The 27,347-nt window shown below is 42.0% G+C and overlaps 1 protein-coding gene across 1 annotated transcript in view; it reads left to right on the forward strand.

Moving 5' to 3' along the window:
• Nucleotides 1–27,347, forward strand: part of CMIP (c-Maf inducing protein) — a 132,697-nt gene that overhangs the window by 56,592 nt on the left and 48,758 nt on the right. Inside the window, exons 2-3 of the mRNA XM_065640783.1 lie at nucleotides 13,379–13,504; nucleotides 23,774–23,824. Of these exons, the coding sequence (XP_065496855.1) occupies nucleotides 13,379–13,504; nucleotides 23,774–23,824 (177 nt within the window). The remainder of the gene's footprint in view (nucleotides 1–13,378; nucleotides 13,505–23,773; nucleotides 23,825–27,347) is intronic.

Raw genomic sequence — 27,347 nt, forward strand, 5'->3', positions numbered from 1 at the left:
GTGCAGCATTAGTCAAGGACCGTAGTTTTTAGCGCCTGAGAAGAAACATCGTGACTGTCTAATCTGTCGTCTTCAAAACCTCATCCAGTGAGTTTTGCATTGAGTTGTCATTTGCAGTTCACTGGCTTTTCTTTCTGTTCATGAAAGTGCAAGGGAATAGATGACAAGTTTAGGGGCTGAATCTCAGTTCTTTACTCATGTGATGAAGGTTATTGCAATCACTGGTCGCTTGTCCCAAAATGCATCTGCAAGATCTGGACTTGTAAATGAAGAACAGTTTTTCCTAATGACTTGCTCAAGCTGCTCTTAGTTGCTGAAGGACAGTTATGTCTCGCTTTCTTCACATGAGTAAAGCCTAATGTGGCCACTGAAATAATTAATCTTGTGCTTCTCGATGCAGCCTTTGTTCTTGAAAATAGTCAGGCTTGTATTCATCCCGAGGACAGCACTCTCTATGCAGTGTTGTTAAATCTTGTGTGCATCTGCAGCTGTGTATTTAGAGTCGGAGATAATACTTCTAGACTGAAAAGAATACGTTCAATCGAACGCTAGATTACTGCCAGGATTACATGTGCGGGCCGTGTTTTAAGAAGTGTTGTTAGAATTCAGTGACATCTACAGTACATCTGCCACGGAGGCATCGCTGCGGCGTCACTGCCTCGTGCAGCGGACTGGAACATCGTGTTTCTGTGTAATAACCTCCCAAATGAGTGATATACGGGAAAGTAACGGAAAATATTGATGAAAATATTAATAACGATAAAAAGAATAGAGGGGCTGATGACTAGGTTATATCTTCCTTGTAACTGGGCACGTAGAAACGGCGCGCTTAGATGAGATAAAAAGGAAAATGGGATACAAGACAAGAATTTCAGAGGTGTGGTTTGTCTGGCGCTGGTGTTTGTGGCTGGGCTTGTAACTCTGATATGCACAAGATACGCTTATAGGCAGTTGCACCTTTGAAAATATGAGGCTCTTTCTTCATGCCTAATCCTTGCATCACAGGAATGGCTCTGAATGTACAGTAAAGCCTTTGATCTGTACTTGGAGAGCGGTATTGGCAGAAACTTATTAGGATTGGCTGCCGAGGTGTTAGGATGTGGGTCAAACTGAAACTTTATATCGGTACTTTGGATCTGAGTCTGATTTTTTTTTTTTTTTTTAAATTTATTTTGCAAAGAACAGGACTTGAGGTTAAGGTTCTGAGCTGAAATCTGAAGCAGAGAAGCATATTCCTTGGTTGTTCCCTGAACTTTCGAATTGGATTTAGTGTTCCAAAGCCTTGCAAAACGTCGGAGTATTTGGAAATAATCTGCTACAGTGTTTACAGTGTTGCATGTTGGTTTGGTTTCTGTTTTATTCATTTCCAGTAAGAGCTTGTAATTTGTTGCAAGGAAAGAAGAACAGACTCTGATTTGGTATTCAAATATATATATTTTCAAATTATATATTTTGCAGACACAGAAAGCGAAAAGGTCTTTCTCAGCAGGATGCAGGCTAGAGAAGAAGGCAGAGGTTCCTTTATTATGCAAGCTTTATATTTCTTTTCCAATAATAATATTTCCCTAAAATGCCTTGATAAAGTCTAGTTGAAGCTTGCTGATCACTTGGGCTGTTTTCAGAGGTTAACATGGTGGCTGTGCCTTATTTTAACCCGTTTTGTCTCTGGGGAAATGATTGAAAATCAATCTCTATATTAAGCATTCATCTTTAAATGTTATCTGGGAAGACATAGATAGGAAGATGAAGCTGTTATATACTTGATGCTCAACGCTTCCTGCTAATTCTTCTCTGGTTGTTTTTCTGATAAGCCAGATTTTTTCTCCATAGTTGCAAACGTAATAGTGCTGTGAGAGTCTGTTAATGCTGTAGTAACACGTAGCCAAAGCAATTAGAAGAAGAAAGCTGAAAGCAACAGTAAGTTCACATAATACCTTTTGTTCAGCTGTGTTTAGTGAAAGTTGAGTTTGTAAAGTAAAATGCTAAGAAAGAGAAAGCTGAGAACTAAATCCGTGCACAGGCCGGTGCAAGGGGCTGGTTGTGCTTTAGGGCTGGAATGCGGTGTCATTAATCCTCTGCTGTTGGACGCAGGGCAGGTGTGCAACACAAACTGTCCTTAGCTGGAGGGCCCTGACCTCTGGATTACGGGGAGCAGGACTTGTGCTCGGTCACGGCTGTGGTTGTGTGCTGTGCGGCCGTGTCCTACGGTGACGTGGTGGAATTTGTGGATCTTAATTTCAGAGAGGAGGGCAGGAATGGTTATCACTTTTTCCATTCCTGCCTTGGGTAAAGCTGATGCAAGCAGTTGTGGGCAAAACCCATGGTGTTTGTTCAGGTATATAGTTCAAACATACCTCTAATTTGGAAGCTTTTGTATTCTGCTAAAACCGAAATACCATAGAGGGGAAGCAAGTCATGTTTTCATCAGCGGCAGTTTCAAGTCCGTGGTGGTTTGAATTCAGATTTACCAGCAAAAGTTAATGTACTTTGGTAGTATTGGCTTTCTGTTAGCTTTCTGTTGGAAAACCTGTGGCCGTATTAACTTTGGGCAAACAGCTCACTAAAGATCGTTCATATTTCCTTGGTAGAAATTTCATGATCTAATAGTCATAACTGTGTGGTTGTTGAGGTCAAAGCTCTGAAATGGGACACTTCTCTGGCCCTTTCATCCCTGCGTAGAAAAATCAGTCTACAAAGTTGTGTTTGCAGTACTTAAAATTTTATAAAAATGAGCTATTTCTTTAGAGACAGTAAATACATTAATAATAGAATTTTGAGAGAGAGCAAGGATGTTGCTGCAGAATTGTGCACAGGAAAGCTGAGTTTACAACGTAATTGAACTTGAAAACCAAAATATAATTGTCAAGGGTGGGAGTGAAACCTGCAGCCACTGTACAGACACAACCTGTAGGTCTGGCTTGTCTAAAAGGCTGGAATTATTTTAAAGCAGGTTTTGATATGAAGCTGGAAGAGGGGTGGTGTGAGGCAACCTAGTCTAGTATGCAAAGCCGCTTTGTTGGGAGGGTGTTTTTTCACTGAACATATGACTCTCGAGTGATATCGTATAAGCCATCTCTGTATTTGATAGGTAGCGTGCCACATAGTTTTTCCCTTTAAACGGTAGCATTGTTGCCATCTTTATGACCTGAGAATGTAAGGCCAAGTAAATAGGCAGATGAAATCCAGAAAGCCGCCTCATTTCTCCTGCAGCCTGGGAAGCACTTGTGTTGCTTCTCACCTTCGTGTGTGCATCACTACCTGCTGGCTGAGTAAGCGGGTGGTTTTTTTCCAAAACTGCGTCATCTTGAGACACATCTGCATGGCGTGGCATGTTGTGTGAATCTCTGCCTGGTCTGTTGAAGCAGGAACAGGGAGGGCATGTATCTCCGTTTTTTTGCCCGCGTATCTCCGTTTCTTTGCCCGTGTGTGAGCCTGCAGCAGAGGACACAGAGGAAATAAGTGAACATGTCTTGTTGAGAGCTGAATCATCCAGTTGGAACAGAAAACACTATTGGAGGACTAAGGCGGTTTAGTTGTCCAGAAAAAACTGGGAGAGAGAAGAGCAATGCATGATGCATTAGCTTGTGGTAAACAGGGCTTCTCTGGAAATGCATCTCTCTGGAGCCACATGCATCGCAATCCCTGGGGGGACTCTTGCAATTCCTCCGAATTCTCCAGCCTTTCAGGAGCCGCCCAGATAAGAGGGTTGGGCAGTTTCACAGCGCCTGATTGTAGGCCTGCTCTTTGTTCTGCTTTTCAAAGTGTGTCTGTTGAGATGATGATAACGACACCTTTCATAAGGAGATGCCCGTGCTTCACTTTAGGCGCTCTTATTTAGCTATCCTGAAAAATGACAAATGGCATGCTAGGCTAGTAAATATTGTATTGAAACAAAAAAGTTGCTAGTTGGGTTTGCCAGTTTCATACCGTGAGTGCAATGCCTTTATGATTTTTGCTAAATATTTAATTTTTTTTTTCAACCAAAGGGAAAGTGTCACTTTAAATGCCGCACTGTATCGTTTTGCATAGTAAGGGAGTTTATGAAGGTAATTTAGGTTCTAACTGGTGCTCTATATCCTCCCTCCCCATTATGCATTCACCAGTCAACTGACACTTTTCTCAAATATTTACCCTGATATTTCACTGCAGTTGCCCTCTCCTTCTCCATTCCCTCACCGTCTCCTGTCCATGGAGGTATCGCACATATTTCAGTTACCCTCTATTTAAATAGCAGCACTCCCTTCCAGTACAAACAGTTGGTCAGTCATTAAACAATGAGGAAGACCAACAGTGGAGGAGGTGATGGGTGAGGCCAGGAGTGTGCGAGCACGATTTTGCGGAAAATTTCCTGCTGAAGAGAAGAAAAGGACACTCTCCATTAGCATCAGGGTGCCATCCTGTAGTGCTGAGAGAGATGCAACATCAAGAGTAAATCACTGCTGCAGATATGAGAGCTGGGTCTCGCTTAAAATTATGTAGAGGCGTCCAAGCTGTTGTTGAAGTTAAGACATGAAACAAAACCCTGGCACTTCAACCATGTTTTCCCACCTGCTTTTGTAGCAGAAGGTGATTCTAAGTGGCTGTGACTCATCCTCAGGACGGCCCTGGGGTTTTTTTCACCTAATAGTAGTTAAGAGTTTAGTGAGACTATCCTTAACAGAATATCTACAGCTTTTTTTAAAGGCTCTGCTATGTGTCTTTTCTCTTATGTAATGTACAGCAGGGGTCTGCATTAATATTTTGCTGAGAACTCAAGACCTGATCATTTTTTCTCCAAAAAAAGATCAGAATAGGGCATTCCCTGTTGGCAATTCAGAAATGTAGCTGGGTTACTGCACTCCCTGTCCTGTACTTGTTCATCGGGTTGAGATGGATTTGGCACCCTGGGAACTATAGGGTTAAAAGTACATTAAAAGTACATTAAAAATAATGGGAAAAAATGTTAACGGAAACCATTTGACTACTACAGTGGACATAAGTAGTGTTCAAGATTGCTTGTTTAAATGAAGAACAGGAACTTAATATAGTAGCATATTTATGCTACGTGTAGTTTTGCAACAATTTAATTTCCAGATCTTGTTAATAAAATGCAGTAAGAAATGAGCTGGGATGTGCACTAAGAAAGTTATGAGAACTGTCAGGATTGGAGTCCGTGAGTCAATTTTAAAATTCCCAATGGGACACGGGATCCTGAATAGCTCAGCTTCTTACCAATTCAGTAGTTTATACTTGGATCACCTTTCAGGTTACACTTCACATGCACAGGAGATAGAGGTGAATGCGTTGATTCCCTCCCAGCTGCCTTCAGCCTTTTCAGTTTGTAAAACCCTGAAATATTCCATGGGAGGTGCAGATCCTTGCCCAGTGGATGTGACCCTACTGGTAACAAATGTGGTTTCCTTCTTCACCTCTTGTTGACCCGCTTGAGATAATGAACCACAGGCCTTTGGAGATCTGTAAACCAGAAGTAAAACCACTGGAAGTGCAATCACAATATGCAATAGAAACATGCTGTTGCCATTACCTAAACCAGTTCTGAAACACAACTGAACAGAGATCTCCTGTTTATAGTACATGTCAGTTTAGCCACATTTCCAGTTACTTAACAGACTGATTATTTTCCAGGTGCCAACTTGCTATTTAAAATGAGCTGACGATCTTGCATTTCCAGCTCTTAGGGGTGCCCCTGGTTAAAGTAGTCATTAAAGGGTGGCGTTTTAGTTTAGCATACGCTGTGTCCAGCTTGGTCTGCAATCCCTACACCCAACCCTTTCTCCTCTCTGGTTTATCAGCATTTGAAACCCTTCATGGCACGTGACATGGCTGATTTATTGCAAGAGAATTGAAAATAGAGAGCAGCCTTGACTCAAGAACAGTTTGTGGATGCGTTTTTTTGTTTTCTGTCACATCATCGTTGCTATGGTGACTTAGCAAAGATCTGTTTAGCAGTCATTAAATGTTTCATGTTCTAGGCAAAAGTTAGGGATTTTCCGAATATTCCTCTAACTGTTGTTTTAAAGAAGTATGCGTGTGTACAGTCTTCTGCAATAAGTCCCTGCTACTCTTGTTACTTATTGCTGCTTCCGTGAGCAGATGTGTACCTGCTGTACTTCGGCTCGTGGTGCCCCTTCCTTCCTGAAGTCATTTCAACGAAGGTGGATAAACAACCTGCCTGTCTTGACCAGGTTATCGACTATATCCTCCCCAGGAAGGGTGTCATGGAGTGCAGTGACAAATGCAAAGGGATGGAGAACGTGAACCCTGCTAAGGAATGGTCCTTCTTGTGAATCAGTTCTGCAGATCTGGAGGAGGAGGAGGAGGAGGATGTGTTTGGAGCTGATTCACATGGTTGGAGTCAGGAAGTCTGAGCTCTTTTCCCACATCTCTTGGGCTTCCTGTATCACCTGAACCACGGCAGGCATGACCAAGAGCATGATGCAACTACAACCTTAACTGAGGTTTTCTTCTTCCAGGGTGGGAAGTGGGGAGCTGTTCAGGTTCCATGTGTTCATTGGGAGGGGTTGAAGGCTGCAGCAGACGCTTGGAAAGCTGCTGCCCCAGTCAGAGGCATATTCCACTGGGCAGACAAGTCGGGCTGGTGTCTGTGACAGCCTGGCTGTGTCTGGCAGCTCCTGCCCCTGCCTGCTCCCCATCACGGCCCTGCGATCTGCCGCCCTGGTGTGGCAGATCTGGCCACTGTCTTGGTGACAAGCTGTGGTCAGCCCCCGGCTCTGCGGTGGGACAGCTGCTATCTGCAGCAGCTTCTCATCCCTGTTGGCAGAGGTTGGAAAGCAGGAGATGAGGTTTCTTCTGTAGGCTTGACCTCAGAGAGCTTCTTGGACACCAGCTCTGTGAGCAGTCCAGTGTTCAGCTCCCCTGGAAGTCCCAGTGGAGTTCTCTTTGTCGTGCTAAGCTGGCCAGAGGGAAAGGCTGGATTTCTTATGGGCTGTTTAGACAGGGCCCTCATGGTGATGGACATCTTCAGAAAGTCTTTAAGATGCCTGCCTTATTTTATTCCCAGAAATTCAAATAGTTCTGTTGGTACAATAAACTGAACACTCTAAGTGCTCCTTCAGCTGCGTTTGACAGTAGAAGAGAAAGCTCTCATTAAAAAAAAAAAAATTCTATATACATTTCAGCTAACATAATTAATATCTTTTTCCTGCTTATTTGACTTTTCTGTCATGGTACATATCCCATGATATGACCTTATTTTCCCTTCTTCTTGATGATGAACTTCTGTGCTTGGAACTTATCTCAGAGGTGAATTAATTTGAAGTTCTTCCCCCTGCTGGTGTCTGCTGCACTGATTTCAAAGATTTTTGTAGCTCATAGTTTTTGATGTTGAGACTGGTTTTTGTTGGGTTTGTTTGTTTGTTTGTTTTGTTGTTGTTTGTTTGTTTGGGTTTTTTGTTTTGTTTTGTTTTCTCGTCAGCTCTTTGGTGAACAGTTTTGGCCTGTCCATTTTTCTGTAGATCCACAGAACTGATACTTCAGCCCCACTGCAGATCAGAAGGTTTTTTTCTGCACTGTCTAGGGTAGCCTGTTTCTTACTGGCAGCTCTTACATTTTTATCAGTTTTGTAAGGTTAATTAATGCAACAACCTCCAGTCCCAGTTGTCTTAAATATTTAGAGGAAAGGGATTTATGCACATTTTTGCTGCAAAGCTAGGTTTGGTTGAATTTCTGTTGAGCTTCTGATTTAAGATTCCCAGCTGGTGTAAATCAGTGAAGTTCCACCAATGTCTTTGTATGATCAGCTCAACTCAGGATCTTTCTTAATTAAATCATGTCACTTACTGAAGTTGAGCTGCTTTGTGCTGAGTGTATGACAGTTGCTGCTGCATTTTTCTGTAGAGAAATATGGGATATATTTCTGCTGTCTTTTATCGCTGTGTAGCTATAAAGAGAGACAGGTGTGTGTGTACATTTATATACACACATGGATGTTTATGTGCACAGTCACCCACACACAGATAAATGTGGTAGGAATAGCCCTCCCTCTTTTTTCTGTCATTAATGATGCACCAGCACACCTGAGGCTCCAGCCTCACTGAACATTTGGGCCACCATGTCCAAATTTGTTTCCATGCATAAAAAGCTCCAAACCCAACCAACCAAAACTCCATCAAGCATCACTACCAAACCTGGAGACGCTTGGGGAACAAAGCAGCTCCAAAAAGAAATAATTTATATTTGCCCATTGAGAGGTCCCTTCCCCACGGGTCCCTTTTCACCCAGTGTAGTCCCACTCCCAACGCACAGAGCAAGCGAGGTCTCTTCTTATGGTCCAACACATGCAACTTTGTATTTTTTGGGAGGAGTGGGAGGGGAATGGTGATGATGGGCAGGCTGGGGTCCAGGAACTGTGATGGATTTGATGAGAACGTTGTTCCAAGGAAGCTCAGAACTTCCTTTGTGCAGCTTTGGGGCAGGGTTGGTTGTCTGCCTCCTGTTAGTCTTTCTGCCTGTGGTTTTTTTTTTTTTGTTATCATGTTAATCTCTGTGAGATTAACGTTGACTTTGAACTCTTCCAAGTCATTGTGACAAATGAGCATGGCAGTAAATTCTTCCATATCAAGAGCGAGACAGATTGGACTGCGCTGCATATTATGGCGTAGTACCACTAATTGTTTAACTTGATAAATGTCTTCTGATAGGTTATATAGTTAATGAACAAAGATGTTAATTGCTCTTATCTGAAATAGCTACATTTGCAGGGGCGTTCTCTGGAGCCATGGATGTCTCTTAATAGAGATTTATTTCAAATCGTCCATTGTTTTCAGCAGTTTCAGAGTCCATTGCCCTTCATTGTGATGACTGAATAGTCTCCACCCCCATCAAAGTTTTGAGAGCAATCACCTCTTCCTACGTGTTATTCAGCAGGGCTGAATTTTATTTGGATGTGGAAAACTTATACGTAATACAGTATGCTTATCGTCCTGAGCTGCAGCAGCATGGCTCGTTCTTAAGAGCAGCCAAGAGAGAAATAAGCAGCTGACGGTGGAAGAGCAAGGGTCTGGAATAGCCCCGTTTCCCCCCACCATCTGGAGTATATAATTGGCAAAATCATTCTTCATTGTTGTTGTGTTGGTGGGAGTTGTCAGTCTAAATATGTTTTAATGCAAATAACCATCTCTATTTGTAGAATTCATCTTTTCTAGATGCTTTCTTTGGAAAACACGCAGCTGAAGATTTAGTACATTATTATATGAGTAAGTGCATACAAGCCTCGTATTAACAGTGGACGTCATGTTTATTCTTTCGCTTTTACAATTTCCCATGGAAACAAGTGGGCAGATTTTTGCATTATTGAGTAGTCTGCTGTTGCCAAATTCTCCCAGAAACACTAGAAGAAGACTAGCCTTATGCGTGAACCCACAGTTTTGGGAGCACTGGATTCCCCTAGGATATGATTTATTGTAGGTTTTGGTGCATGGCTATTCTCGTACAAAGTTGTTTCAAAGCAGTATGATTAATAAATCTTTATGGAACTGAAAAAAGACAAAGTTCTCATACCTGATTTCCCAAAGGAGAAGTTGCATGTTTCATTAGGAGGCTAAAGGCTAATGTGAAGAGAAATGTTTCGTTGATTTAGGGTTTTTGTTGTAATAAATTTCATTTTCATTTGTGAGACTCTTACAGTTTTTCAGAACACATTCAACAGCAAATAGCCAGAAGTTAAAACTGCGGCTGTACATCTGTGAGCTGACATATGTAGATTCTCTGGCCAAAGTTTCCTAAGTCAAGATTAATTTTGTAGAGTGAATGAGAAAGTGCATTGTCTTGCTTCGTTTGATAGATTTCAGACTTTGCCAAGAAATATAAGTCTTCTTTCAAAAATGGCAGCTATAAAAGTGAGAATTATTATTTTCTTAAATAAGGGCATTTTCAGCTGAACTTGATGTATTACTGCTCAAAGATGTGTGGCTTTAGACTGTCTCATACCAATAATTACACTGAAATATTTAGGTCCTCGCTGTTCGGTCCCCCATGATATGCTGTCCCCAAAGTTACGTTAACACACTGGTTTCTGTTTGATGTTACAAATGAGGCCAGAGGAGCTAAAAAGTAACCCGGCAAAAGCTGGAGGGGTTCCCTGGTCCGCCTGACACCACAGCCAGGCAAATATTTGTATGGGCAGAGGCAAAGTGGGTGGATGGAGGTGGGAATCCTGCTTAAGACTAGTATTGGTGCCAGATGCTTCATGGCGAGCAGCTGAGGATCAGTCTCATTTTAGGTATTTTTCAGGTCTCTGAAGCCACATTGCTGGTTTTGCATGTTGCTCCAATTTGAATTTGTCATGGAGTGACCTTGGGGTGAGGATGCAGCTTCTGGGGGTGTGTACAAGCAAGACCAGCTGGAACACAAGAACATGCAACACTCGCACAGCCCATTTATCGGCCACAATGATTCACTGCGATCGACGTTCACATACCTGAATGCTTTAAGAGGAACCAGTGACTCAGGCTGTGGTTTTACCTCAGGCCATTTCCTGATAAATGGCAGAACTGTGCTTGGTCTTGAGAAAACACAAGTGGGGAACATTGCTCTGTCCTTGCACCTGGGTGTGCACAGGGTTTAGGAAAGGACACCTCGTTGGTGCCGTGGTCTCTCTGTGAGCAGCACCTCACCCTTGGGAGGTCTGGGAAGGCTCAGATCCAAGGACAGTTCTGTTTCAGTGCTTTTTCAGAGCATTTGTGCACAGCCCCATGCGGGAGCATGGTCTTCAGTGTTTGACAGCATCTACAAGCACGGTTTCAAGGAGCTCTACGCAATGATAAATCACTTTGCTTTAGTCTCTTCCGATTGCAAAACAGAGGTGAAGCTGCCTATAGCCGATGTTTTCAGAATTGAAAATACTTCCTAGAACATGGTGTTTTTAATGAAAACAGAAACGATGCATATGATGTTGCTTATAGGGTTTAAGGTAGATTCGGGCTATTCATTTTTTGAGTAAGACAGCAAACAACTGTAGTAAAGTGTTGTGTGTGGTATTACTCAATAGAAGGTGTGGAAGTGGGATCGTATGAGTGCTGTAGAAACTGCCTCATTGGCATAATGCTTTCGTTCGGAGAGATTAACCATCTGTGTGATTCCCTGTTATGGGCTGGGTAGTCTTCCCATCCTTTGCAAACGGCAGAACTCTGTGTTCCTCCATCCCCCTTAACAAAAAGGACTGTCCGATGAGAAAAGGTTATACCTGGGATGAAATCACTTGTGTATTGCAGCAGAGCTGTGACTGAACTGGATCGCTTGTCTTTAAATGCTGTTGAAATGGATGGTTTAAGGTATAGAAGAAGCTTCTCTTGGGAACAGATTCTGTGAGAATTCTTCAAATCCCCTTTGAAGTTAATGGAGGGTATTAAGGGCACTCAGCACCTTCTTAAGGGAGAAATTTAAATTGCTTTGATTCATTTCATTTTATATTTGCGTCAGCTGGTACTGGATTTCTTCCTTCTCCAGCTTTCAGCGCCTGTTTCTGATAACTTTGCCTCCTGAGCATGCTAGATGTTATACTGGCCGTTTCCATGTTTTTCCCTGGGTGTTGTAATGCTGATTACTGGAGATCTTGGGCCTTTGGTTTCCTGTGAGAACGAGATAATTACTCTCCAGTAGGCAACGCATGACGTACAGTATCAGCATTAAGCCACTGGGATTCCAGTCACTAGTGTAGAACAATATTGTGGGTAAATGAATAAGCAGAAGTTTATCATACTTCCTGCATAACAAGGTTTTCATTAAAGAGACAGCAAAAATTGTTTCCAGCGAGGGCTGGTGTAAAATGAACGCTACCGCAACAAACATTATCAAAAAAGTTATTAAAGTTCAGTTCCCTGGCTTGCTGAGTTTTTCTTGCTGAAAAGACACTGTGTAGTAGCAAAGGTGGATGACAGGTCATCATTGCATTTTGGCAGATGATGTTTGTGGCTTTATGAACATGTATTTAGTGTATAACTTCAAAGTAGGATTTCCAGATGCACCACCTACTTAACTTATGGAAGAAAGTTGCACCAGTAAGAAGCAGAGACGTTCCAAATGCAATTTGCCTGTTTCACACTCGCCCCCAGGAATCCTGTGTTGTGATTTTAAGAGTTGGCCCCATTTGACCCTGCAGTAGATGTGGTTTCTCCCTTGCCTTCTTTATTTCAAGATTGTCACTTAAAAATAACTTATGTATTGGGCACAGTGGGAGTAAGCTTGAGAAGTTTAAGTTATACGTAAACCAGAATAGTGAGAAAATAATTAATAAATGTAATAAGCTCTATTCTCTTGCAAGACATGGCTAACCCAAGGGTTTATCCACGTGGTGGGATTAATCAGGATTTTTGTATGAAAATAGTTTCTCTGCCATGGAAATATATATAGAAATAGTGATCAGTTTCCTCATGCTATAGCAAAGTGAAATAAATGATGCCTTTGAGGACCTCTGTTAAATACTCAAATTATTTATATAATGTGAAGACTTGCATGAAATATGATCTAGGTGTGCGTACTTGATAGATATACACCTATATATCCGTATATTTACTTATGTTTAGGACATAATTTTATGTGTACTTGCATATATACATTTATATTTCAGCTTATCTCAGAGAGAATTGTACTTCTGTAATGCCAGAGACTTATGGGGATACTAATAAGGAGTTTCATGTTTAAGTTTGTTTCCTTGCTACTATCAATTTATGTTGTACGTGTAATTGCAAAGCACAGTTATTTATGTTTTAATTGTGACTTTCACTTTAAATTGGGTATCAGCAGCCTGTGCAGGAAACCAGCACTTGCGTATAGGCTGAGATGAGCAGATGGGTTGCTCTGCTTCTCCTTGAGTCTAAAAGCTGAGGGCCGAATCTTTGGAGCCCCAAGAACCTCTGTCAGATGTAGCAGTCTAGATTTTGATGATGTGCTTGATTGGCCTTGCAGCCAGGGAGAAGAACAAGCATGTGTGGAATAAAACTGCCTTAATACAATACATTGCTCTTCTATCTGTGTGACTGAGATGCTTCTTCAGACGTTGATTGATAGCACGTGCATGGCCAGACCCCTTCATAGCTCAGTTCAATTTGAAATTAGATTCCATTGATTTTTTTTGGGTCGAGAACAAATACAGTTTGATATTTTCATGTTTCAGGCACCTAGGTCTGGCCTGGTCTTGTTTTTATGTGGGTGATCTTAACACTTGAACAAGTTGGGTGAAGGTGGCTGGATGGATCTCTCTGTTGTATGGCCTGTAAAGGGATTTTACCTTCCAATTAGATATTTTGCCAATATTTTCAACACCAAGAGTAATTTCGATAGTGCTGTTCTTAATTAGGAATTGTGAAATTTCTGATGAGTAAGTAAACATTTTTTTTTCCTCTCCTTTGTTTTCTTGCAGCCAACTGGGTACATGGAAAACTCAATTTCCTACAGTGCTATTGAAGACGTTCAACTGCTCTCCTGGGAGAATGCCCCTAAGTACTGTTTACAGCTCACGATCCCAGGGGGTACTGTCTTACTGCAGGTACAGTAAACACAGAAGTACCATTTTCTTTCTCGCTTATGAATCTCCTTTAACTTCCCTTTTCTATGCATGAAATCTTAATTAAATGGATTCAGAAAAGGCAGAGAACTCAGCTGTCAAATGATCTAACCACCAGAAAACTTGCTTAGGGTGATAGGTCTGAAACTCTTCTTGTTGTTTGACAGTCAGAATGGAAATTTTGGGCCACAGTGATTAACTTAACTCTTACTGTAGTTCTCAGGATTGTTTCAAAGACAATTTGTTACCTGTTACCCTTTGGGAATTTACTTTTTCAGTTGAATATACAGCCATCACTATTGTGTCCATGCATTTCTGGCAAGGTAGGACTGTAAACAGACTGGGTGAGCAATTTCAGCAGAAAATGTGGAGAAAAGATCAGTTTAAACTGTGGATAATGTACGAAAAATTAGAAAGGATATTTTTTTCTTGAGAAATATGAACAGCTTCAAAGGATTGATCATATAGAGCTTGCGTATTGGGTGTGTACACACACACACACTTCAACTGTACCACTTTAGCACAAAATGTTGTCCAATAGATAAAAAGACGGGAATGTACAGACTAATGACTGTGATGAGCATGTCTCCTGGATCATTTGTCCATGAGAATCATGGTACGCAGTGCAGTGATCTGGGCTGCACAGTCCAGCATTTAGAATACTATAGAATAGACAATTTCAGTTGGAAGGGACCTATAACAATCACCTAGTCAAACTGCCTGACCACAAGTTAAAGCATGTTGTTGGGGACATTGTCCAAATAACTTGCAAACACTGACAGGCTTGGGGCATCGACCACCTCTCTAGGAAGCTTGTTCTAATGTTTGACCACCCTCTCGGTAAAGAAACGCTTCCTAATGTCCAGTCTAAACCTGCCCTGGTGCAGCTTTGAGCCATTCCCACATGTCCATCACTGGATACGAGGGAGAAGAGCTCAGCACCTCCCTTGCCACGTCTCTCCTCAGGAAGCTGCAGATATCAATGAGGTTGCCCCGCAGCCTCCTCTTCTCCAAACCAGACAAACCCAAAGTCCTTTGCTGCTCTTCACAGGACATTCCTTCCGGAAGGAATTTCATTATTTCTTGGTGGTGAATTGTTTGCTGAAGCCCTTGTAGGGCCACACAGTATGTGGCACCATCTGCATTCAGGGAGGATTTAGTCAAAGCTCTTCTGAAGTGGCTCTACCTGCAGATCATGAGAAAAATAACCCAAGTGGGTATCATCCGGTAACCCAAGGCTAGGTGCCAAGCTGGTCCGTGTTTTCCATACTATAGAGTTCTGTAGAGACATGGAACAGCTGAGTTGACTCTCTGAGTTGGGAAGCCAACGTGACTAGACGAGGTCATGCAAATATTAGGTCCAGCTCTCTTCTGCCTTTTTTTCAGACAGTCCGATGGGTCTGTCCATACGCAGAGCTGTTTACCAGGCACGTAGAGAACACAATACCCGACTTCAGCCCTTCACATGGTTCCTGTGCTTGGGGTTTGGGATGGCTTTGGAATGTCACAAAAATATCATGAGATTTTGATGAATTTCAGCATAGCAAATACACTTCCACTACAAAATGGTTAGAGGTGCACATGGAAACATTCATGGGGATGTCCTTTGTGGAGTGTATTTCTGGAGCTTCTTTTCATTCACTTCACTGGTGTAACCCTGGAGTTTTGCAGCCTTGTAAAAGGGGCTGTAGCCATTGCCCCATTTTAATCTGGAAATGGCGCAGTAACTAAGTAAGTAAGTTTGGGATGACCTGAGAACATCTTTGTGGACTTTTCTGGTGCACAGTTGACATTTTCTTTGTCTTTCACGTGTCTTTTGAAGCACAGGCATGTGTCCCGTCTGCACAGAGACCATGAGCACGTGCCTCTGCTGGGTGCCGAGCAAATGTCTGTGGCTCAAAATGACGTACCCATTTGAGGCGTTACCAGGGAGTGTAGGGAGTCTGAATTTCAGACAGGCTGCTGCAAGTCCACCGGAGTCCTGATCCTATGGTTTGAAAAGCCTCTGCTGTGCGTGACATTGGGGAGGGCAGGAACATGAGCCGTGGTTTCCCAATGGCTAGATTAGGGTCCTCATTGTTGATGGAATCTTCCTTGCCTAATCCGTTAATCGAATTAATTAGAAAGAAACCCATTTGTCAAGTTGGATGATTTTGATTTTTTTTTTCTTGCGATAATTTTGCCTCTGTTTTTCTCAGTAAATTTCCTTAGTGGTGTACATCTGCCTTTTCAAATTCTGTTTCTAAGTATTTTTTCTATAGTTTGTGGTAGATGCCTTTATTGCCCTGCTTAGTAGGAAACAAGATGAAGTTTGAACCCACAGCTCCGTGCTGAATTTGAAGGTGCAGACTTTAATCTGGAACTGCCTGGTATTTGTTAAAAACGAACAAACAAAAAACCATACCCCCCACCCCCCAAACCCCCAAACAAACAAAAAACACAGAAAACCACAAACAAACAAACAAAACCAACCAAAACCCCTAAACTCAAACAAAACCAACAAACAAACCAAACAAACAAAACCCAAACCAAACCCAAGCAAAACAAACAAACAAAAACACCAAAAAACCCCCCCACACAAACCAACCAACCAAACCCAAACCAAACAAAAAAACAGCAAATCAAACACACAAATAATTGTATTTGTGAGAAAGTAACATCTTAGCACGGATGCTTTAGAATTTTCTTTGAAAAGATTGGTGTCTTTATGTAACCTCATAGGAACTGATAAAGAAGCGGAGTGAGCTGGGCTTCTGTTGTGTTTATTGCTGACTGGCTGAGCAGACTGGATCAGATTACAGTATAACTCTCTGGGAATTTCAACATAATTGAAAATACAAACTTTAAAAATGTTTTTAGTATGACTCGGTCCTTAGTAGTGGTCTGATTCATCAAATGTGGCCAGATCGGAGGGAGTATAAAAATAGATTTCCCTTATACAGTTGTAATGTGTATTAACTGATCCAAAACACTACGAAAAGTTATGTTTAGTGTACTTAATAAATCAAGATACAAAGACTGGATTTATCTAGTAGTCAACTTCAGCAGAAATTCTCTGATGTATGTGCACAAGGAGTCTTAAGTACCCAAATGACATGTTCGCTGAGGTGCTGGGAAACACAGATGCTGGGAAATTAGCTCTTGCATACTTCAGTTATTTCCAGGTTTCCGAGAGACTTCAACACATTTATGGGAAATTGGGGCTTCCAGTCTTCTACATGGCTGGTCTGGGCAGCGTCTTGCTCTGGTGTAGTGTCCAACTCTGGTATCAGGAAGTTTATGATAGTAGAACAAGTAAATCTAGTCCTACTGTGTTCCCAGTATTCTTCTTTTTATTTATTTAATTTTTTCCCAAAGACTCAATCTAAGTGAGGTTTATATATACAAAACTGTTTAAATGAACTGTTTTGACTACCCCCCGGATTTATTTAATATTTCCAATTAATTTAAATTTTATATTTTGATATATATTTTTACACACGCTGTATTGTAAATTCTTAAATACTATGGGATGCTGTTGACATGATTTGTCATAAAATGAAGCATTTTAGTAGTTCCGAATCACAGGCTTTCCTGATTTTTCATTTTGCAGAAACATTTAAAATTCCAGCTTCTGCTTCACTGATTTGAAGCAAAAGCAAATTTCAGACGAGGAGCATTTCCCTCAGGTGGAAATTAATTTCCAGCAATCCTTGTGGGAGGATGTCAGCATGTGGTGGTAGAGCATCCTTCGTGTTTTTGTCTGTGGTAGGCATGACAAATTCCACAAGAGAGTCCGAGTCAAGTCGTGTTCAGGTTCTCACCCCCCCGTCTGCTGTCACCAAGGTCTATTTCTGGCTAATTACTGCACAGTAATGAGTCAGAGAAGGAAGAGTGCCATTACCTTTCCTTACATCATCCCGATGTCCTCCCATAGCAATACTGACCCATCCCAAGCTATTTTAACACATGAAATCTGACAAGCAGCGCCGGAGGTGATGCAGCTCCTCTTGGGAAATTGGGTCGTGATAACAGGACGTGTCTACCTGGGTTTCAGAGGAAGATTTGGTTTTCAGGCAGCAAACAGCTTAATCTGGGCTGGGATTGCATTGGGAATTTGTCTTGGTGCCTGTGCTTCCCACTCGGTGTTTGTTGTATAAGCACCGAGCACAGGCGGGTTTCACCGCCCGGCTTTGGGGATTCTCATCATCCCTTGTCGGAATTATGGACAATCAGTTTTCTGGGAGTCATGGACAGTCAGTTTTCTAAATGGGCCGGGGGCTTGTGTTTTCTTTCCTCCTGCCAAATGATGTTGTCCCTGGTCCTTCTGATGAGCAGCAATCAACTCTTGCAGATATTTTTCTATTCTTACAATGGGGATAGCAGGTGTGAAAGACAGTGTCATGAAGCTGGCTCGTAGGCCACAGGCGCTCTAGGCTGGGAAACAGGAGGTAAATTTAACCTTTGCAGAAGTGTGAGCTCGTTAGTATCAGTAATAGCTGGGCCTCCTTGAGCTGGGCTGAACTTCTGCTTTTCTGCTTTCTGTTTGTAAAGCACAATGTGTGATTATGGCGTGTGGATGATTGTGAAGGCGATGCTGCTATTGATAGCAAAATACCTGGAAGAACCTTTTGAAAGAGACTGAAAAAAAGAGTACAATTTCACAGGCTGCTTAGCACCAAATGTAGGAAGAGTGTCAGGAAAAAGGGTTTGGTATTTCAGTCATGACAGTACTGCCCGCTTTCCCGTGGTGTCCTTTCTTTCAGATGAGTCCTGCATGCCTTAAAGCTGCCACGTCCATCCCTATCACTAGCATTGTTTTATTCATTTCTTGGCAATCAAGTGTAGTCAGAAAGAAAAACAAACAGACCAGGAAGCCTTGACAAGCACAACAGTCACACCTTCAGCATGTTTTCTTTGCCAGGGAGTCCCCACGGTAAATATTTCCACTGGATTTTTTAGTAACATTTTATTTTGGTTTCCTCAGAGAACCTGGCTTTTGTTTTAAGTGTGAGTCCAGCCAGTGTTGCTGGTGTGGAGAGGGTCATGCAGGGACCAGAATCCAGCACAGACAGGGAATATTTTCAGGAGGAAAACAGCATTTCTCAATTACCAGCAGCTCTGTCTGTACCTCACGTTAAGCCAGAAGAGTGGCAGATTTCACTTGCAGGCCTGGCTGTGTTGTGGAGGTGTGACACTGGGATTTGCATCACCGGATAAAGGTTTCGTAAAGTCTACATGAGGCAGCAATGTCTGTGCCATGGGAGTTCAAATTCCTGCAGCCCTGAGCCACTCTGCTCCGCTCTTCCTGTGGCTGATAATAAATTGGTGCAGAGAAGCCTGCAATATTTTATGAGTCCCAGTAATGAATATCAGCTGGAGGAAAGTGTAAAAAACCCGCCATCCTGCTGACCAGACAGCAAGGGAAAGAAAAACGTGGAATAAAACCAGGAAGAGTTAAAATCAGAATCTGGATCATCAAATCCCACTGATTGTCACACCTTTTCAAACAGCACAATCCTTTAAGAGGGTATGTGTGAAGGATGCTGTTGTAAGGAAAAACCTGGGAACTTTTTGCTACGCGGACAAGCCCGTTCTTGTATTCTGAGTAACACACGTGCCAGTAAAAAGGGATGCTGTAGTGCTATCTTACCATTAAAGGGACTTGGTAGCGTGGCATGAGTGGTGTGGTAGAAATGACAACTTTTCTGCTGATGCTTGTGGCTGTAGACATACTGGTGAAGCTGTGGGTATTTATATGAGCTAAAGGTCTTCCCCATCATTTCTGGAGTGGTGGGTTTCTTGCAGAGTTTCAGGTGTTCTGTTTCTCAGCACCACACGGGTTCCTATTTTGTCTCCTCCTCGCCTGGTGGAAAGTACTGCAGGGGCTGCAGTTTCCTCTGTTTGTGAGCAAAAAGAAAATCTGCTTTTGAAAAGTTCACTGCTTTTTAATGAAAAAGTGTATTCCTACTTATTGACTAAGAAATGAAGTAGTTTGGGTGCAGAGAAAAATACTTCCCTTTTTGAGCAGAGATGTAAATTTACTCATGTTGACCCAAGCTCTGTCAATGCAGGCAGTTGATCTTTTGCACAGTTTTTCTCCTGTAAACAGGTTTTTTTGAAGCGGATTGAATGAATCCTATGAGTAAAACTGGTACTGCAGCTGATCACAGGTGTTGTTTCCTCTCTGACTGAACACTTACACCCCAAAAGTTAGAATATTAAATCCTTCAGAACACAGTTCCAATATCAACTCATCTTAAAAAAAAAAAAAATACTACCTGCAGTAGGCATTCTTAATGTAGATATTTGTGCTTCTCAATGGAATAATAATAAACAAGCTGCCAGTAGTTTGAATCCTCTTGCACCTTCTGAGAGTTCTACTGCCGCATTTTCCTGTTTTCTAAAGTATTATGTTGTGGTTGTGCAAAAGCGACAGGAGGCCTTGATTGTGCAAGAAGCTCCAATCAGTTGGACCGTGCACCAGCCGTGACCCTGCTAAAGCCATTGCACTTGAGAACAAAAGTCTTAGCAGAATTGGGGCCTAAACATACCAAACGCACAGCGTGCCCAAACTATTATTTTACGTAGATAGTTTATAAAATCACCATTGTACTTAATTCCCGTCTCATTGACTATTTGTAGCAACAGCAGGCAAAACATTTCCAGGTTGAATCTTTTTTTGAGTTGGAAAGGTAGCTGTAAGGTCAGTGGTGTAGAACCGGACCCAGTGTGTGGGCAAGGCTGAGAGTAAGAAAAACTTTCCCTGTGTGGTCAGAATGCCTAAGGAAAGCCTGTCTTAAAGTCTTTTGTGTCTCATTTTCTCCTCTTTATTGTACCCTAGAGCTGAATAAATATAGGAGGACATACCCTCAGCTGGAGTAAAAAAATGTAGCTGTCAATTCCTGGGAAGTGATGACTTAAGTGCAGAAGATAAAACTGGAAAAGTGTGTGTGCAGCCTCTAAAAAGGAATTGTTGTTCCCTTCACCGCTTTAATCTTTGGTGTTTTTTGCCCCAAACTTTTTATGCACAAGAACCAGTACGCTGCAGTAAGTCCACTGATTGCAGAGGTGGCCATCGGCTGGACAGCTGTTTGGCTGAGTCTTGACAAGAGCCTGATGGCTCTTCGGTCACCCCAGCAGGCTGTGAAGCTCCTGGTTCTTTCAGTAAGAAAGAAATATTCCCTGTAGTCCCTTTCTCAGTGTAAGCCTGAAAAAAGAGGAGGGAGGACCACGGGATGCTGTGCAAGAGCGAGCTCTTGGTTGTCCTCTGCAGAAGATGCAGCGTTTCCTGCGCTTGGCTGTGGTTTTGGTGCTGGCTGGAGCCGGGCAGGCGGAAGGAAGGGTGCACTGGGAGGATTAGTCTCATGGGGAGAGCGGGGAATGCGGGTGTCAGACAGCTCCACCAGATAACCGTGGTTGGGCTAAATGCTTTCAGTCTATCTGTGGTGAACACTGTGAACAGAGCGCTGGTGAAGTGACCAATGACTTTCCAAGTTCCTCTTACTGTGGAGTCCTGATCATTAATAGAAGTGTGGGGATTCCCTAAAGGTTTGGTTTTCCACTTTTGTGTTCACTTTCTCTTCTTTGTCTTGATTTTCCTTGGAAGTGGTCTTGAACGACAGCCTGAGCTCTGAGGGCTTCTAGTTTTAGGGTGGTTCAAACTCCCAACCTACATCCAGGTGCAAGTTTCCTTGATTGGAACAGGCTGCCCAGGGCAGTGGTGGAGTCACCATCCGTGGAGGGGTTTAAAAGGTGTTTAGACGAGGTTCTTAGGGACATGGTTTAGTGCTGGAGTTAGGTTATGGTTGGACTCGATCCTGAGGGTTTCTTCCAACTGAAATGTTTTCTTCTCCAATATTTGCATTCCACTTCTGTCACTACCTCTACCTGATGCTGTTGTCCTCACTAGTGGTTTCTGTCATCCAGTTTACTTAAGGCTTCAGTTGGTTGCACAATCTATCTACACATTATATTTTCTAATTATTTTTAGTGGTCTTACAATCTGTAGCTACTGACATCCCAAAAGTAGGAGAACAATTAACAGTTCTCAACAGGTCCCATTTAGGGCTTTAGCATTTGCTCTAATTTTAGACCTCAGTGCTTTTTTGGTTTGAGTCATGTAATGGTCAGACCAGGGACTAAATCAGGTTGACGTTTTGCCTGTTTGAGGAAAGTACTTAATCTCCCTGCAATATTATGGATTTTATCAGATTTAAATAACTATCTTAATTTGCATACCTCCTATATACTCAATCTGCATATTTTTTTAAGGAAGTAATGGGTGCGTCACCTGCAATATTATTGGTGCCATTGCGTAGTATACATGCTCAAACCTACAATAAGTTCCTGCTTTGCTCATTCTCTAAAGGGTTTTGATGATAGCATTTGAAATGAAGGTTTTTTCTTCCCTTACATGGAACAGTTTCTTCTTCTGTAAAAAAAAAATAAATCAATCAGTTTGAAATTGAATCTTTCAAAGAAATCTGATGGCTTTTTAAAGCATTTTATCTGGACATAGATAAGAAATATCAAAGCACATGTTTTTCATGCCTTTTTAATTATGTTTAAAATGTTCTTCAGGCTTTTTGCGGCAAGTTATTTTTGACCTTTTTATTATTAAAATATAGTATAAAGCATAGTGAATTGAAATTCAATTCTATAATATATAGGTAAAAGGTCTATCTTACCATATGGTGCGCACACATAAAATACTGTGTAAATAACAGAAAGAAAATTATTAAATATTGGCAACCCAAAATATCCTGAAGATCTGCACTCTAAATGTTTTTACAACTTTTCATTGCATGCAAAGAAAGAAAAAAAAAAATTATGCTTTTTGTTTCCATTTATAGCAAATTCATATTGTGATGTGTCAGCATTCTTCATGAAAGTTTGGTTTTGATAACCACTATGAACAGCCAGGATTATGATAGATTTGTGCTGCTTTATTGACTAGAGGTCTACTGGAGGAGCAATTGATTCTCATTAATATAGAAATAAATAATTAGCAATATGTATGTAAAAGAGCAGTACTCCATTTAATTCAGAGAAATCAGTCCAAATTTATGCCACCGAGACACCAGTATCTGACCTTGAGATTAAACGTGGTTTTGGTAACAGTGCAACATTTTTACTTCTAATGTTCTTGCCATTATCAGTGAATTGAACCAGTGTCAGGAAATTAGATTCACACTGTGGTGTGGATTTTTTTTGAATACTTACCTGAAGAGGTGTTGGGGGATGAAATGTGTCGAACGATGCTTTAGTTTGCAAGAAGCACATGGGCTTAGGTGAAGAACCTCACTTTTTTTTTTTTTTTAAAATCATGGATATATAGGCTATCCTGTAATTTTCACTGATTGTGTAAAACATTTTGAATCGTAAGTAGAAATGGCCCACTGGCAGCGATGAGATAGAGCTGCAAAAGCCAAAGGGCATCTCTACCCACTCAAATATTTCAAACATGTCACCTTGTTAAGGCATGCATATTTACGTCACTGTGGATGCTTTTATATTTTTCGATACCGAGCCTTTTGACCTTTGTGAGTGTTGAACTATTCCTCCGTTGGCTACAAACCTGGCTTCACACTGAGAATTTCTGGCAGCTCTGCTTAATACGGACAAAACTGGGCGATCGCTGGGAGTGATTATTGCAACATTTATGCTGTTGCTGCAAACAGTCTGTGCATGTATCTGCATGTCTGTGTGTGTTGTGCTTTTCACTTGTTTTAATATCGCTGAAAGAGCTGATTTGAATTGCTTTGGGGCCAGCCGAGGAGCAGGACAAGAGGGGAAAGTGGAGTATGGAAAAAACCCACCCCTCCTCGTAAAATGTCAACCCGTCATCTTGCTCTGCTCCCGGAGATTAATAGCAAAGGCAATGTCCTACAGACATCAAAGATGTGACCAAAACCTGATTGTAATCAGGGAGGATTTTTTGCAGCCTTTGAGTTGGACACCGTTTTGTAGGAGGTTAATGTTTTGTAAGGTTTTGGTTCAGCGTTTTACATTTGCAGCAGGGTCTTCGTGTCACTGCTTTCTGTGAAAATAAACTGGTTATACTGTAAAGTTGTAGCTTTGAGCAAAGAGCTCCCCTTGCTCTGGTGAGGCTGGGGTGAAGTCAGCCAGGGTCAGCAAGTTCAGAAGAACACGGTGAGTGCAGCCTTACTGGGTTTAGGGCACACATGGGTGATTTGCTTGGTTTTGGCTGGGTGATCTGAAACACTGGTAGAAACTAATGATGCTGTTTGTAACTGTGGTTTATTGCAGGCTGCCAACAGTTACCTGAGGGATCAGTGGTTCCATTCGTTGCAGTGGAAGGTAAGTTCTGTACTTCACTATCTTCTTTATCTGCCTCTAAGAATACTTTCTAGCGTTCCCTATTCCTCTATGGATATTTTTCTTACAGAAACCCTAAATCAGAATGTGTGTGCAGTTCCAGCTTGTTTGTATCATGAAGTGGGTAAATAAACTTGTTACGCAGCCCAGCTTTATCAACATGTGATTGGCTTCAAAAAGTAGATAGCCAGTAAATTAATATTTAAAGAGTATAGAGATTGGATGGTTTTGGTTTTGTGCTGTGAAGTGTAGTATGTTACAGAATGACTACACCCTAATCACATGCTCTGGAGTCTTGGGATACTTGGGGGTTTTGCTTGTTTGTTTTTTATGAGAAACTAGGGAGAAAGGGTATCTTTTAGAGTTGCTTTTTGTAAGTAACATCAACCTGTTATGCATCAGTCTGTGTTTATGCTTTAGGATGATTTGGATTTAAAGGCAGTTTCCATTTCGGAGGTCTCAAGCCCTTTTCATTTTCAGTGGAAACAATGCACTGATTGTGGAAGTGGATGACAGTGACAATGTCGTCTCTCGAAAGCAGCAAATTCCTCATCGAAAACTGTAGCTACTGACCTTTGGATGGAACCCGTATGGATCTTTGCAGGTGGAAACAAGTTTTGGCCAGATGCTGAATCTGGTTGTCCTCTCCTGTCTTGCGGTGGGAAACACAAGCAGTAGCTTTTCAGCTCAGGACTTGTCTTCGGCCGGGTTTCAGTGCAGTCAGCCAGGTTGGCTGTGTAGCTTATCAAGATTTCAGCCTGCTGACAGCAACCACATGGGAAAATACAAGGAAGTCCCTCCCACCAAACTGGTTTTGTTGTAGGTGTGTTTGATAGTTACCAAATAGTTGTGTGGCAAAATTACACTACTGGTGTGCTTTGTGTAGCGATCGGCATCTGGCAGAATCACATTCTGAGCGGACCGAGGTTCTTATCAGCAAGAGCCAAGTGTCGAGATCTCCTTTCCCAGACCACTGGCATGTTTTCCAGCCTGTTCCTGGGATTGCCTAAATGAGCGTGGGACAGTGGTGCTGATAGCAGAAGGCTGGGCTGTGGTGCGGCACTTTATTTTGGCCTCTTGGCAGTATCATTAACACAATGCCTAGCCAGCCTTGCTTTCTTTACAACTCCTGAGGATAACAAAGAGCTAAAAGCATGCAGAGACAGTATCTCTGTGTGGCTGTTACTTTCTCTCCTGCTTCAGCAGTCAAGGATGATCAGAGAAAGCCTGGACAGAAATAATGATGGAATTTCCTTGTCTGCCTCTCCCCCAACCAGGATGGCTTCGGTATTAATATGCTGGAGGCATGTGCCCACTTTGCCCCTGCAGCAAGGGGGAAATCGGGGTCGGAGGTGCAGCTCTGGAAAAAAAACCAGTAAGGAGTGGTAAAGATACAGCCTGGCCCCACCACCACCCACCCCATCAATTAAATTATATACCAAAAAAAGGCCTAGACAGAATGACCTGGCTTGCTCACATGCCTTTCAGTCATGGAGAGGGAGCTTTGCTCTGTGGGAGTTGTTTTTAAAGGAGTATTTCTTAAACTTTCCAGTGCTTCTGACCAAGCCTCTCATTTTGGGAAACTCTGAGTAATTTAACTTGTTGCAAAGTAGAATTTATTTTTGCTTCCTTGCTTCCCTCCCCACCCCCATTAAGTCAGTTTCTGAAAAACAAATGAAATACTATCTTGATTTGAAAGTCCTTCCCTTTACCAAGAATAGCAAGTAGCTGTTTCCCATAAGAACAGTGACAGGGTTTAGTCACTGCACAGGTACTTTACACTAATAAATTCTTCTTTGCTAAGATGGAGACAGTTTTTATGGGGTTTGTTGCTTAATAGTTCAGAGGAAGAGCACCTGGTAGCTTTCTGCTCTTACTTTGGTTGGTATTTGGCAGGTTTAAGTGAGATCACAGCAGAACTAAGAGGCAAGACAGGCAGAAGGAGAATGGAGGAGCGCAGTTATGTGGTCTACCTCAGTGAGGTTTATCGCTTTACGAGCACCACAGCCTATGACTTGAAGGGCCAGGTGCCAAGGTTCATCTCACTCCATAATTTGTATGGTTTGATGATGAAGCAGGTAGCGAGGGAACCCCCCAAAAAACCAGGAAGCCTATTCTTCTGGAATGGGCCATTTACACAAAGCACCAGCTGGCACAGAGATTGCCGCAGCTGTATTGTAATTGGGTGGTTGTGCTGATGAATTATATATTTGTCCAGTGGTCTTACAAATAATAGGTCAAAACACTTCTGCGGGCATGTAGAACACAGATGCAAACTGGTGCAGATAGCCAAAGTGGTTATTTGGGGGAAAACATTCCACAGAGATGAGCTTGTTATTGTTCCAGTGTGGTGGAAGCATTTAGGGGTTCCAGCTGAACCCAGAGCCCCACTGTACCAGGGACAAGATGTAGGTGGAGTGGGAGACCTGCCCTCGCCCTGCCCAAACAGGGCTGGAGGAACACATTTTACAGATGGCAAACAGATATTCTGAGAGGTGCCAGCAGTGGGGATTGCCCTCCTTGATCTTAAAACAGGAATACTTTAATTATAATTGTGGGAGCAGATTCATATTCTGTCAGTGTCCTTCTGGCTCCTTTCCTGTGCTTCAAGCCTTGGGAGTCATATGCTGCATATAATCTGAGCTACCTGGATAGGTCCAGTGAATAGCTGTGTTGTTAAATGTTTGGGGATGCTCTTAAGGTTCAGGCATGTACTGGTTATCCTTTGGTCTTGTATGAAGGTGCTAAGGTCTGTGAGAGAGCTTTTATGTGGTGCAGTTTTGAGGATCAGCATGATGTGGGAATTCAATTTGCCAGCCAGCACCCTACAAATAATTTTTGCTCTAGAGGCAAACATTGAAATAAAAATCAAGCATAATTTCTTTCTGCAGCCCAGAGAATAATAAAAGAGATGCTACAGATAAAGAGAAATAAAAGAAAACCAAACACATAATTATCCATGTTTTACATCCAACTCCAAGAGGTTTTATGTGTCATCCAACTAACTAGCTGTCAAGATGCTTACACAACTCTTTAGATGTGACTTTCTGCCTGAATACCATGCTCATAAAAGAGAGCATGGATATAGGGACAGACCGTTCCTTACATAGTCATTCTCTCTTTGGGTTTTCCATTTCAAACCCTCTCACTAAGGGTTACTCATAATTCTACAATTAATCTGCATATCAGTGTGTATCACAACTCCTGAAGGATTTTTGGCCACCTCAGCCTATTTTTTAGGAATCCTGATTTCCTTCAGGTTATAGCTAAGCCAAACTATCTTTGTCCAGAGAATCAACATAACACGTTAACAACTGTCAAGATCCTCAAACGTAAGCAAATAATTAATCCATAGTGTAAGAAATGTTCCTTTCAACCAGGGAGGTTGGATTGAAACCACGATATGTAATCTTTGGTCTTTGGAAGCTGCTAAGTCATAACAGTGTATCAGTAAAGCTAACAACACTTTCTGTGAATATACAAAAGAGAGTAACACATGCAGTTT

This window comes from Caloenas nicobarica, chromosome 9, assembly GCF_036013445.1.
Source record: "Caloenas nicobarica isolate bCalNic1 chromosome 9, bCalNic1.hap1, whole genome shotgun sequence".
Taxonomy (NCBI): Eukaryota; Metazoa; Chordata; class Aves; order Columbiformes; family Columbidae; genus Caloenas; species Caloenas nicobarica.